At 54.5% G+C, this 12,967-nt stretch overlaps 1 protein-coding gene and 1 long non-coding RNA gene across 2 annotated transcripts; one reads left to right on the forward strand and one right to left on the reverse strand.

Moving 5' to 3' along the window:
• Positions 1–2,526: 2,526 nt before the first annotated feature.
• Positions 2,527–3,955, reverse strand: MESP1 (mesoderm posterior bHLH transcription factor 1). Its single transcript, XM_024982315.2, has 2 exons — positions 3,195–3,955; positions 2,527–2,888 (listed from the first exon to the last, which is right to left on the reverse strand). Exons 1-2 carry the CDS (start codon positions 3,888–3,890, stop codon positions 2,814–2,816), a joined length of 771 nt encoding a protein of 256 aa, XP_024838083.1. The 5' UTR covers positions 3,891–3,955; the 3' UTR covers positions 2,527–2,813.
• Positions 3,956–4,002: 47 nt separating this feature from the next.
• On the forward strand, positions 4,003–5,545 carry LOC112443240 (uncharacterized). The gene is made up of 2 exons (XR_003031587.2): positions 4,003–4,209; positions 4,432–5,545. It is a non-coding gene; the product is annotated as an uncharacterized lncRNA (long non-coding RNA).
• Positions 5,546–12,967: the final 7,422 nt, after the last annotated feature.

Genomic DNA, 12,967 nt, shown 5'->3' on the forward strand with positions numbered 1-12,967 from the left:
CATCTGTAAAAGAGCTACAGGTGCCCCACCACCTGCCCACCTCACCTGTGCATCTGAGGTTTAAATGACTTGAAATTAGTTGTTGAATTTATTTTCTTTAACATTTTATTTTTTAGCAATATATATATAAATAGCATTCTCCTTTAACCTTTTGACCTTTCCTCAGGGCATGTGGAATTCTATCTTGGTTCCTGACCCCGGATGGGACCCGCATTGGAAGCCTGGAGTCTTAACTACTGGCCAGCCAGGGAAGCGCCCCCAGTTGGTGAAGTTAAAGCCTTAAACACAGCCCCGGCTCGTCCGGTTGCTCCGTATATATGTGCTTCTCCACCATGACGGTTCTGACCCCTGGGGGCTGCGAAGGCGGCCAGCAGCGACCAGAGCCGGGCAGGATCAGCCGCTGATGCCATCCTCCGCCCTCCCCACCACGCCCACGCCCACCCCCACCCCACTTCCAGCAGGCCTGCGCGCAGCCCGCTCCGGACCAGCCCCCCACGGTGAGGGGACGTGCCACCCAGCACCCTCTGTCCCTGCTCAGCTGTCGCAAAGGCGATGCGCCCGCGGTGAAGCACACCGGCCCCAGAGTCACACCCGGGGCCCAGTCTCAACGCGGCCCCTGATCGTCCTCAACTTCCATCCTCCACACGGCCCCGCTAACGGCTTAGCTCAACAGGTTAGCAGAGAACTGACAGCGCGCCCTCGCCCAGGGCTCACCTACCTGGGAGCCGCTCTCGGCCCTCCTCCCGGTGGGTGCCCCCCAGGAAGGGGGTGGGGCGCGGGAGGGGTGGGAGGCGCCCCTTCCCATCTCCAGCCCTCTTATTAGCGGGGACGTGTTAATGGAAATTCACACCCAGGTGCTAATAAACAGTGGGCCGCTCCTAGGCTCGGAGAGCGAGGGGAGGCGCACCCCAGGGGAGGGGGCTGGCCGATGAGCCCCACTTATCTATGAAAAGACTTGCTAATAACTTTAATTCCCCGTCCTAAACCACGGGGCCTTTACCATGCAAATAGATTTTTCTAAACTGGGCAGGGTCCTGGAGAAGACTTCCCGCTCAGCTCCTTAGGGTCCCTGGGAGGGAAGAGAGAGTTGGGGGCGGAGGCGCGGGCAAGGGGCGGATCAGTGAAGGTGTGAGGTCCCGCCCCCTGCGGGGCCTCCGCTTTTGGATCCCACTCTCTACAACCAAATGCTGGCCAGGGTGCGCCAGGACTCCTGAATTACACACTGTGACCCCCAGCCCACTCCGAGTTACTGCCCCTCCTGGCCTGGGCCAGAGCATTGGGAATGATCTCTGAAGTAGTTTCAAAACAAATCAATATCAACCTATAAATACATAAACTGTGCTACACCCATGCAATGGAATATTACTGAGCAATAAATATAAATGAAGTACTGATACACGAGAAAATATGCTTTCATTCATATGAAAGTCCAGAATAGGCAAATCTGTAGAGCTAGAAGAAAACAGATGAGTGGGCTGGGGTGGAGAAAAGGGGGATGGAGTAACAGGGAATCACTGCTAAATGGTTACAGGGTCTCTTTTGAGGGGTAGTAAAAATGACCCAAAATAAGACAGTGGTGATGGTTACCTAACTATGAATATACTAAAACCATTGAATTATGTACTTGAAAAGAATGCATTTCATGGTATAAATTATATCTCAATAAAGGTATTTTTTTTAAATGCCAAGGTTAGTATTTCAAAGATGCTTGAGGGGGGCAGGGGGGAAGCATTCATAGATGGCTGAGAGACCCCTTACCCCACCTCACCAACCCCCAGGCTTGACTGCTCACCAGACCCCCTGACTGAACCCAGGTTTCCCCTTCCCGCATACAGCATTTCCCTAATCTGAATCCAAGCCTAGATCCAGGTCAGTTCTGTGGATCTGGATACAATCGATGGACCTCTCATCTTGCCTGAGCCAGGCCTCTGGGAGGTCACAGCTATTTAAAACTGGGACTGATCCACCTGTGTTATGTCCCTAAACATGGGAGAGAAACCAGAGTGAAGGGAGATGGGAGAATGCCAGGGTCCAGGCCTTGATGCTCCAGCACAAGGGCAGTAGACACATGCAGTGAGCCCTCGGAGCCGGCTTCCTGTCAGACCCTAGAAAGAGCGGAGCAGGCAAAACCCAACCAGGGCCGAGAGCTCAGATTCTGGAAGTCATACCTGGGTTTGAGTGCTGATCCTTGGTTTATCCTTCTGCAAAATAACTACTTAGGAATAAAATGTGTAAAGACCCGGTGCACAGTAAGTATGCACTAATGGAAACGCATTTTCTACAGAGATACTTGGTTTTATCCAGGTTCAAAGAAAAGGTGGACAGACTCAGCTTGCGGCCGCTTTCCTCAAATGAAGCCCCGCCCCCTTCAGGTGGGCCCATCGGGAATAACGGGGTGCTAAGACGGGGCTGGGGGCAAGGAGGAAGGGGTCTGAGGCTGTGTACTTCGGGGACTCCCAAATCCCTGACGTCCTTTGGAGGAGGGGAGGGAAGCTTTGTGACCCTGTGGAGGAAGAACTTGCCAACTGACACCAGCACAGAGTTTATTCACAAATAAATAAATACATACTAGGCAGAGCTCCTGCCTGTCTCCCAAGTGTCTACCCTCTGAGCCCCTCCATCGCGGGAGGGGTTGCGGAAGTCCGTCCTAGGTGGGGACCGGCTCTCACTTCCAGCGATGCCCATGCCGGTATCTTCGGTGCCCTCTTTCAGGAAAGGGAGTCTGGAGAGGGACCGCTTCGAAGGCGCGGAGGCCAAAAAGGCGTCGGTGCTCACAGAACTGGGCGCCAGATGTCCGCCGTCACTTCAACTTCTCAGGCCGGCGGCCACTCCAGGGGCAAGAGGGGCATCGAGGTCTCCAGCAGGGCCAGTACGTCGCCGGGAAAGAGCTGGAGGAGACAGGGGACAGCGTGGTCCTCAGCGTGAGGCCGCCGAGCGTGGGTGTCCGCGCTCGCGAGCTCCGCTCTCAGGGGGGTCCCCAGTGTCCCCCTCCCTTCCCTCGCCGCTCAGGCGCCCTGCGCACGCCAACCGTGTCGCTCCAGAGAGCGAGCAGGCGAGGCCGGGCCGCCGGTGGGGGAGCCCCACGGGGGGCTCATCCCCGGAGTGTGAGGTGGGGATATGAGACGGCAGGTAGTGCCACCCCACGACGGCGCTGAGCCGGGAGGGAGTTCCGCGCGAAGGAGGGCGATACTAACCGGGGATGAGGGGCTCGGCTCCATCGCCGGTCCTTGCGGGCACGCCGCCCCGCGGTCGTATAGCACCGGAGGGTCGCGCAGCTCGGGCGCTGCCAGGGCTCCGGAGCAGGCGGGCGGGGACCCCCAGGACACCGCGGCGCCGGCGGCCGAGCCGGAGCAGCAGCCTCGCGTCTGCGCCTCCGCGGGGCCGCCGTCGGGGCACAGCGCGCAGCCCCGAGGGGGCGCCGCGTCGCCGCGTTGCCGGCGCCGGTGCTGCAGGCTATCCTCGCTGAGGCCCAGCACGGCCGACAGGTGTCCGATGTAGCGGATGGCCAGGCGCAGCGTCTCGATCTTGGTCAGGCTCTGGCCGGCGGGCGCCACAGACGGAGGCAGGAAGCGGCGCAGCTCGTGGAGGGCGCGGGCGAGCGTGCGCATGCGCAGCTTCTCGCGCTCGCTGGCGCTCTGCCGCTGCCCGGCGCCCAGGCGGCCTACCCGCGCGCCTCGCCTCCCAGCTGCCCGGGCGCGGAGGGCGACGCGGGTGGCCGGGCTCCCGGGGCTCGGCACGGGGCTGCAGGCCGGGACGCTGCCCCAGGAGTCCGGGGACGAAGCGGGGGAGCAACCGCAGTCCGCGTCGGCGGCCGGCGGCGGCTGAGCTGGGCCCCAGCCTGCCGTGAGCATCCAGGACTCAGAGAGCGGAGGGCACAGGGGCTGGGCCATGGCAGCGGCGGCGTGTCTGGGGGCTGGCGGCCGGCGACCGCTTTATCCCCGAGCCCCGAAGTGTGAAGTGGCCTCTTCCAGGCCGCATCAGCACTTCAAAGGGGGCTCGGGGGCCTATCGGGGGCGGGGCTTGACCCTTTGAACCAACGTCGGGGTGGGGGTTGCGGGGGGCGAAGGTGTCGGCCTGTTGGCTGCGCCAGGTTGGCCCCACCTGGGCCCTCGCATGGACACCTGACCCGGACACTCCGGCCTTCTGCTTGTGCCAGTGGCAGGCGCTGTCCAGGGTGTTGGACCAGCTCAGCAGGCTAAGGGAAGCCAGGTCAGGGAACTGCAAATTCTGGTACTTAGTTTTGGGGCTGCCTTCACCTGTCGGAAACCTTATGCAAATTCTTGTTTTATTGAGGGTTTTCCTGGTGGCTCAGTGGTAAAGAATCTTCCTGCCAATGCAGGAGACATGGATTCGATCCCTGGTCCAGGAAGATCCCACACACCTCGGAGTAACTAAGTTCAGTGCACCACATTTATTGAGCCTGTGCCCTAGATAGAGCCCAGGAGCGGCAACTTCTGAAGCCCCCGCGCACCCTAGAGCCGGAGCTCTGCAACAAGAGAAGCCACCGCAATGAGAAGCCCATGCACCACAACCAAAGAGTAGCCCTCGCTTACCCGCAACTAGAGAAGAGCCCACGCAGCAACCAAGATGCAGCAAGCCAGAATTAAATAAATGCTTAAAAAAAAAGTTTTCTTGAACCTTCGTTTCCAGTTTGTATAATGGGGGAGAAGGAAACGGCAACCCACTCCAGTATTCTTTCCTGGAGAAGTCCATGGACAGAGGAGCCTGGCAGGTTCATACAGTCCACGGGGTCGCAAAGAGTCGGACACGACTGAGTGACTAACACAGGCATGCTGTGGCAGCAGGTCCCTGGACTCCTGTAGAGGCCAGGAGGGCATGGGGCCCTGACTCCATGTTCCTCCTCCAGGGCAGACTGGTCCTGGGGGTACCCTTCCCTGGTGGTGGTGAGTGGGAGAGACGAAGCTATCCGGGGTAAATCCAGAAAGCTGGCAGAATCTGGGCAGGCTGGTGAACCATCTGAGCTGGAGGAGAGGAGCCCTGCTGCCCTCCAGGACACCCTCAGCCTGGCAGGGTCAAGGGCTTGGCCTGTTGCCACAGCTGCCACCTCTGGCCTTTAGCTGGTATCCCACCACTTTGGGGCAGGAATAACGGGCTTTGCTAATGAAATGTGAGTGACAATGACACAGAAAAAGCACTTCAGAAAATTCAGAGTAATTCCCTGGTGGTCCAGTGGTTAGGACTCAGCGCTCTTACTGCAGGGGCCCCAGGTTCTATCCCTGGTCAGGAAATAAGATCCCACAAGCCACAGCATGGCAAACAACAACAACAACAACAAACAAACACCCCATCATGATAAAAATTCTCAGCAAATTTAGGCTAAAGGAGAACTTTCTCAGTCTGATGAACGCATCCTCAGGGAACCTACAGCTCACAGCATACTAAATAGGGAAAGACTGAAAGATTTCCTTCAATACTCAGAGCAAGGCGAGGATGTTGGCTTCTACCCACACCTTGTCAATGTTGGGAGGTGGGGGTCTCACCTTTGGAATAAGGAAAGAGAAATAAAAGGCATATGGATTGGAAAGGAAGAAATAAAACTGTCTCCATTTATGGACAACATGATTGTCCACATGGCAAAGCTCAGAGTGTCTGCAATCGCCTGCCTGACCCTTTGGGTCTGAGTTTACATGTTATCACAATAGCTCCTTCATGCATGGAGGTCTGCTCTCCAGCTGAACTGTGAAGTGTTTGGAGTTTGGTCTCATGTCTTCCAAAGAAGTGGTGTCTAGGGTTTCTTTCAGAGGTCTGCTGTCTTGCGTCCCCCAGGCTTCCAGTTCTGTGAGACTCATGGGTGAGCTGGTTTGTAGCAAAGAAAGCCAAGTGACTTGGTACCTTCTTCCTGAGCATCTTTGCTCACTACCACCCCTCTCCCCTTGTCTCCTTTCTCTTCTACTGCCCTTGGCCTCTCTTTACCCCCTACTCTGCAGTCTGTCTCAGCAGCCCCAGATGCTTATGCCCATGATCACATATAGGAGAGACAGTGCCAACCCACCCCTGGAGAGAAGGGCTAGAGTCCATCCCATGGACACATGCCTCAGGGCCCATTGGCTCCCTAGGAGAGCCTGGCCTACGAGGACCCTCCCAGGCACGCAGCTGTCAATATGGTCTGCCCTGTCTGGATCCTGGACAATGGATGGAGTTCTAGATCCAAGCCAAGAATCTGGCATTAGACCCCCCTTTAATCACACTTGACTGGAGCTAACAAACAGTGGAAACAGGTTGTACATTCAAGTACGAGGAGGTGCAGAGTCAAAGCTGGTCAGGCAGGAGGGATGGGATTCCACGGGGCTCTGGGCATGCTGTTGCCAACCTTTGAATGTCAACAAATTCCTCCAATTCCCATACAATTCTGATTTCCACTTTGTAGCTGATAACTGAGAAAACTCAGAATGACCAGGCTTCCCTGGTGGCTCAGACGGTAAAGAATCCACTTGCAATGCAGGAGACCCAGGGTTTGATCCCTGGGTTGGGAAGATATCCTAGAAAAGGGAATGGCTACCCGATCCAGTATTCTTGCCTGGAGATCCCATGGATATAGGAGCCAAGTGGGCTATAGTCCATGGGGTCACACAGAATCAGACACGATTGAGTGCCTAATACTTTCACTTTCAGAATGACCAAAAGCTCCTAGAAAATCAGCCACCCTTTTCTTGTATTGTTATATTATTATTTATTTGAAAATCTAATATATGCACGTGATTAAAAGTTGAATGAGTACAGAGGGCATATCAAATTTCTTTACTCTTATGCCTCTGAGGTCTCCAATTCCTAGTTCAGGGGAAACCACCATGACTGGTTTGTGGGCAACAATGCTCTTAAAGTAAATTTTTGTTAAGTACAAAATCAACTAGACATTCTTTAAACAAAGGGCCATATGTGCATGGGAGGTAGGCTGTTGATCCTAAAAACACAGCTCTGGCCCCTGAGGATGCTCAAATCTGAGAGCCAACAGTTAACGTTAATTGCTCACTTACGTGGGAACCACTGAAAGCTATGGAGCAAGAGACGGACACCATGCATGGCATGTGATGGGAAGATCTCTGGTGTCAGGGTTGAGAGAGGGTTAAAAGGATTCATGGGTGTCCATGGAGGCCAAGAACTCACAATAAAACGGCATGAGAGAGGCGGGGTGGTTGGGAGGGTTCTGCCCCCAACTCCAGTCTTTCCATCTTCAGCTCCAAGGCTGACAAATTGGAGGTGCCAGCTGGAATCCCTCCCTCTCCTGTGACCCCTCAAGGCCCAGTGTGTGCAAGGCTATGGGCCTGATGAAGCCAAGCAGGGACGAAGGAGGGACCCCCAAGCTGGAGCCTGGGTTCTCCGGGCTCCCATCAGCTAGCCTCCCTCTTCCCCGGGGCCCCCATGCCTCTCGCACCTTTGATCTTCTTATCGCCAGCCCCTCCGGTGGGTTCATTAGGGAGCTGCCCCAGTTAATGAGTTCTCCGGGCAGCAGGGCCCACACGCCCTCCCGCTGGGCTAAGGCCTTCACACCTCTGGGGCCTGTGTTTTGACAAGTGCCAGAACCAGTGGCTCCTGCTCCCCGGGCCCGAGCCTGCCTTCGCCTGCCAACGTGTAAGGCTGGGAAATGAGGCCTTGGGGCAGCCCCACTGAGCGGAGGTGAGAGTTCAGGGGGTCCTCGGCCAGGGTGGGGGCAGGCAGGAGAGGGCAGCACCCCCTTGGGCTGGGGCCTGGGTCTCAGCCTTCCTTCTAGGAGCCAGCCGGCTGCCTCAGGTCGACCCTGGATCCTGGGCGCTGCCCCCTCCCACCTCCCAGCCTCAGTGCCCTCATTTCCCCAGCCAGCCCCACTGACAGGAGAGTGCTAATCAAAGGTGCAATGTCAGTCTTCCCCTCGCAGCCCCTAATCCCGACCCCGCCGGAGCCAGAGGCCCCAGGAGAAGGAAGCGGCTCTCCTACCGCCAGCCTGTTTAGCATCAGCAGGGACACCTCCTGGGAGGCTCCTAATTTGGGTGTTCCCTGCTGCCGGGGATCTTCCCGCCACACCTCGGCACCGGTCTGAGAGAAAGGCCCTTTCAAGGAGAGTGATTGTTGTTCATGAAGCCCCATCTTCAGGCAGCTTAGGACACCCCTCGCTTAGAATCGAATCCCTCTTCTGCCACGTACCACCTGTGTCACTTGGATAACTCAGTCTCCACCTCTCCCATGAATCATACCTGCTGTGCTGATGTTGCAAGGGTATCAAATCATCCTGCACAGACCATACTTCCAGCAGCGCCTCATGCGTGTCCCTGCTGTCACTTGGGGCCTGGCCTCCGCCGGATCCCAGCTCACAAGCGTGCTGTGATGTGGATGTCACTGCTTCACCTGGTAGTTAAGGAAATGGAGGCGCAGGGGGTGGTCCTATGTCACATGGCCAGGAGGCGCAGAGCGGGGGTCCGTCTGGTGCTGTTTGGGACCAAAGCGAGTGTCCTGTCCTCCCACCAGCTCCCCCGTCTCCTCTGGAAACCTCCAGTGGCTCCTTTCCTCCTGCAGGGCTGCCTCAAGAGTGAGGGTGCAGGAAGAGGGGGCAATGCCCCCTAGTCCTCAAGGCCCCCTGAAACCTCACTACAAGTCACCAGGATCTGTTGACATGTTAAAAATGTAAAGCATTTCCAGATCCACCCTGGACCTGTTTGAGCCAGAATCCCTGGAGGAGATTCCGGGTATGTAAAGTGAAATGTCCTGAGAACGGTGAAGCTCAACCACTTTTGAGAAGCCGTGCGCTACAGTGAGCCCCTTCCAATCCGGAGAGTGGAAGAGGCATGGGGAGTGCCCAGCCTCCACCATGGAGCCTACACTCCACTGTGTCATGGACAGATGAGGCCGTGCCTGTGTTGGAGGTGGGGCTGCAGCCTCCTGGAGCCCAGAGCCATCAGAGGGCCCAGCAGGAAGGCTCCCAGCTTCCCCTCCACCTCCCTCCTTCCCCATCAGCTCCCAGTGAAGGCCCCCGAGGCTCCCAGGAAGCCCCTTCCAACTGAGATCACCACCCTCCCCTCACACCTTTAGCTCCCGGAGCCACTGGCTTGGCAAGCCATATGGAATAGATTATTCTGGACCCATGATAATCTGATTATCTTGGTCGTGGATCAGCTGGAATGCACAGCCAGTGAAAGTCACAGGAAGGAGGCAGAGGGGTGATGAGGAGGGAGGGGGTGGGAAGAAAGGAGAGAGATCTGTCAGATTCCTGGTAAGGCTGGGGAGGAAGTGCCAGTTCTGGGAGCCGGGCCAGGCTGAGAAGGCAGGGAAAGTAGATCATGTCTCTCCCCTTAGAGGTGTCACATCTATGCTTCTTCACTTCATCTGGGTAAGTGGAGAAGGGTCTGAGCCTTATAGTGAAACATGGGGAAATCAGGCATGAAAAGGGTGACGTAAGTAGCTGAACCAGCCCAAAGCAAAGATGCAGACATGTGAATACAGGGAAACTTGTCACATGGCCCCTCAGTCAGTATAGCTGTAAAATGGAGCAAGGACTCCCAACTACCTGCTGAGATGTCCTGGGAGACTGCATGCCTTGGTTGCAAAACATGGTCTCAGGCCAGAGAGCTGCCCCTGGGTGTCCAGTGTCCTTGCATTCCCAGCCACAGACAGCAGAGGGCGCTGCCTAGCTACCTGGGATCTTGGGATCTGGGCTGGGCGGACCTCCTGCCATTGTCAGAGGACTTTATTTTTCTGGGGCCAGAGCCAGTGCTGGGTGGAGGTGGTGGGCACTGGAAGCTAAGTAGATATGTCAGAGACGCTGAGGCTGGCTTAAGAAATGGGTGAGGCTGACTTCGTGCCAGTGTGATGGGCTATGTGACCCCAGACAGTCCATTTGTTCTCTCTGGACCCCAATTAGCTTATCTGTCCACTGGGAAAAACATACACCTGTGTGCAGAAAGGTAAAGCAAGATGGAACCCAGAGGAATGAAAAGAAGGCAGACGGGCTCAGGTCTCCCTCCCTTCCCTACATACCCCTGGAAGCAGAGGTTGAAAGCAATCAGACCATGAGCTGACCAAAACTCTAGGCTCGCCAGCTCCCCCTAAGGATTTACAGGCCGAACTCAGCGGCCAACTTTGGGCACATCCAGCACCAGTACCTGCAGAAAGCACAGGATGGTGCTTCCTCCGGGCAGGATACACAGGTTTCTGGCTTCTTCTAACCCCATGCCTGCCCTGGCTGACTGAACAGAACAGTGAGGAGCCAGGACAATGGCGAGGCTCCAGCCAAGTCACTGGGTGGCTCCGGGCCTCAGTCAGCTCCAGGCTGTCCTTCCCAAGGGCTGGGGAAGGAGCACATCACCTCCCTTCTCCTGGGGTATCTAACTTCAGACCTAATATAGAGCAGAATGGGGGCTCCTGGGAGTGGGCTGGAATGTCTGGGTAGGGTCTGGGGAAGTGAAGAGCTTCTGAGCATAGGATCCTTTGTCAGAGACTGGGAAACAGCCCTGAACAGAGTGGAAAACATGTAGGGGGCAAGGATAAAGCTTAAGTTGCATGCATGCATGCCAAGTCGCTTCAGTCAGGTCTCTTTGCAACCCTATGGACTGTAGCCCTCCAAACTCCTCAATCCATGGGATTTTTAAGGCAAGAATACTGGAGTGGGTTGCCAGGCCCTCCTCCAGGGGATCTTCCCAACCCAGGGATAGCCCTTGCATCTCTACTGCTAGCACCACGTGGGAATCCAGGGCTTAAATTGACCAGATTATAAACAGAAGAAGGGTCTTACATGGTCAGTACTGATTATGGGCCTACTGAGGGTAGGATAAACCCACCAAGAGAAAGCCAAGTCTAGCCCTCGGCAGAGCCCAGGAAGTTTCTTCACCCTTGGAGATCATGCCTCACCCCAGGCCCTGGGAGTGCACAGTCAGCACCCAGCATGGGCGGCCCGTCTGGCGGAGGCCCCCAGGAGTGCTGACACCTGCTGCTTGCCTCCCACAACCAGGTTGGCCTTGACAACCCCCGCCTCTGCCCCCACCCCGCTGGCCCTCCCCCAGGCTGGCCTCAGGCTTCAGAACAGCCTCAGCATGCCCTTTGCCCAGCGATTTCCCTGATGGGGAATTCATCCTGATAAGAAAAGATTAAAGGTGCAAGTGAAGCCTTGCTCCTGACAGATACAAACCTCAGAAAAACCCCTTCCGTGTGACTTGATTGATATAAGCAAAAGCAAAAAAGAACAAAAATCTAAAAACCAAACCCCTGCTGTGCATTTTGTAAGGATCCACAGCATGTGTGTGCATAAATGCATACTCACCAAAGCTAAGATCTAGGACTTATCTGGTGTGCGGGTGGGGCAGGGCTGGGTTCTGAGGGCTGATATAAAGAGATGTTAATCATATCTACAAGGTTTAAAATTTTTACAAGGAGTTTGCATTCACAGGTGACATGTGCAGTTTAAAAGTATGCTGCTGCTAAGTCACTTCAGTTGTGTCCGACTCTGTGCGACCCCATAGACGGCAGCCCACCAGGCTCCCCCGTCCCTGGGATTCTCCAGGCAAGAACACTGGAGTGGGTTGCCATTTCCTTCTCCAATGCATGCAAGTGAAAAGTGAAAGTGAAGTCGCTCAGTCGTGTCTGACTCTTCAAGACCCCATGGACTGCAGCCCCCTAGGCTCCTTCATTCATGGGATTTTCCAGGCAAGAGTACTGGAGTGGGGTGCCATCGCCTTCTCCATAGTTTAAAAGCATAGGTATACGGATATATACCTATGTGCAAAATTTTGAGGCATCTCCGTATATACTAGAAAATGTGTCACCTAAACAGTTACTGTCACACCAGGGAGTACTTTAAAATCTCATTGCAGAAATAAATCTAGTGATCTGGAAAAGGTTATTCATACACTGTGTAGCACAGGAAGCCCAGCTCAGCGCTCTGTGATGACCTGGATGGGTGGGATGAGGGGGCCGGAGGGCGGCCCACGAGGGAGGGGTATCTGTATATATGTGCCTACTCACTTCGTTGTACCGCAGAAACTAACACAACATAGTAAAGCAATTATACTCCAATTTTTTTGAGAGTTATGAATACATTAGCGAGAGAAGTTGGTCACAAAACAACATACACTTTATACAGCCAAAGGAACTGAAAGCAGAGGCTAAAATAGATGTCTGCCAACGTTCATAACAGCATTGTTCATAACACCTGAAAGGTGGAAATAGCCCAAATGTCTATCAAGTGATGAGTGAACAAAATGTGGTATGAACGTAAATGGGCTGTTATTTGACCGTAAGAAGGAATGAAGCTTGGGCACGTGCTACCCTGTGGATGAACCTTGATGACATTGTGAAATAAGCCAGACACACCAAAGGACAATACTGTATGGTTATACTTACACGAGATACCTAAAACAGATAAATTTATAGAGACAGGAAGCAGATGAGAGGTGACCAGGGGCTGAGGGGCTGGTGGGAAAGGGGAGTTTTTGCTTAATGGGTTCAGTTTCTGCTTGAGATGATGAAAAAGTTTTGGAAATAGAAATGGTGATGGTTGAACAACATTGCAAATGCAATTAATGCCACTGAGCGCAATTAATGCCACCAAACTGCATACTTAACAATGGTTAAGATGGCAAATCTTATGTTATACCAAATATATTTACTGCAATTTAAAGGAATTTTAAATGTAATATACAGAAACTACTGAATTCTACAGTTTAAACAGGTGAATGTATGGCATGTGAATTACATCTCAATAAAGCTGTTTTAAAAGAGAGAATATCTATTACCAGAAGCTTCAAAAACAATGGGCAAAAGAACTCAGTGCGTGTATGTGCTCGGTTGTGTCCAACTCTATGTGACCCCATGGACTATAGGCCACCAGGCTCCTCTGTCCATGGAATTCTCCAGGCAAGAATCCTGGAGTGAGTTGCCATTTCCTACTCCAGGGGATCTTCCCACCCAGGGATTGAACCCACATCTCTTGGGTCTCCTGCATTGGCAGGTGGGTTCTTTACCACTGTGCTACTTGGGAAGCCCA

This window comes from Bos taurus, chromosome 21 (genome assembly GCF_002263795.3).
Source record: "Bos taurus isolate L1 Dominette 01449 registration number 42190680 breed Hereford chromosome 21, ARS-UCD2.0, whole genome shotgun sequence".
Taxonomy (NCBI): Eukaryota; Metazoa; Chordata; class Mammalia; order Artiodactyla; family Bovidae; genus Bos; species Bos taurus.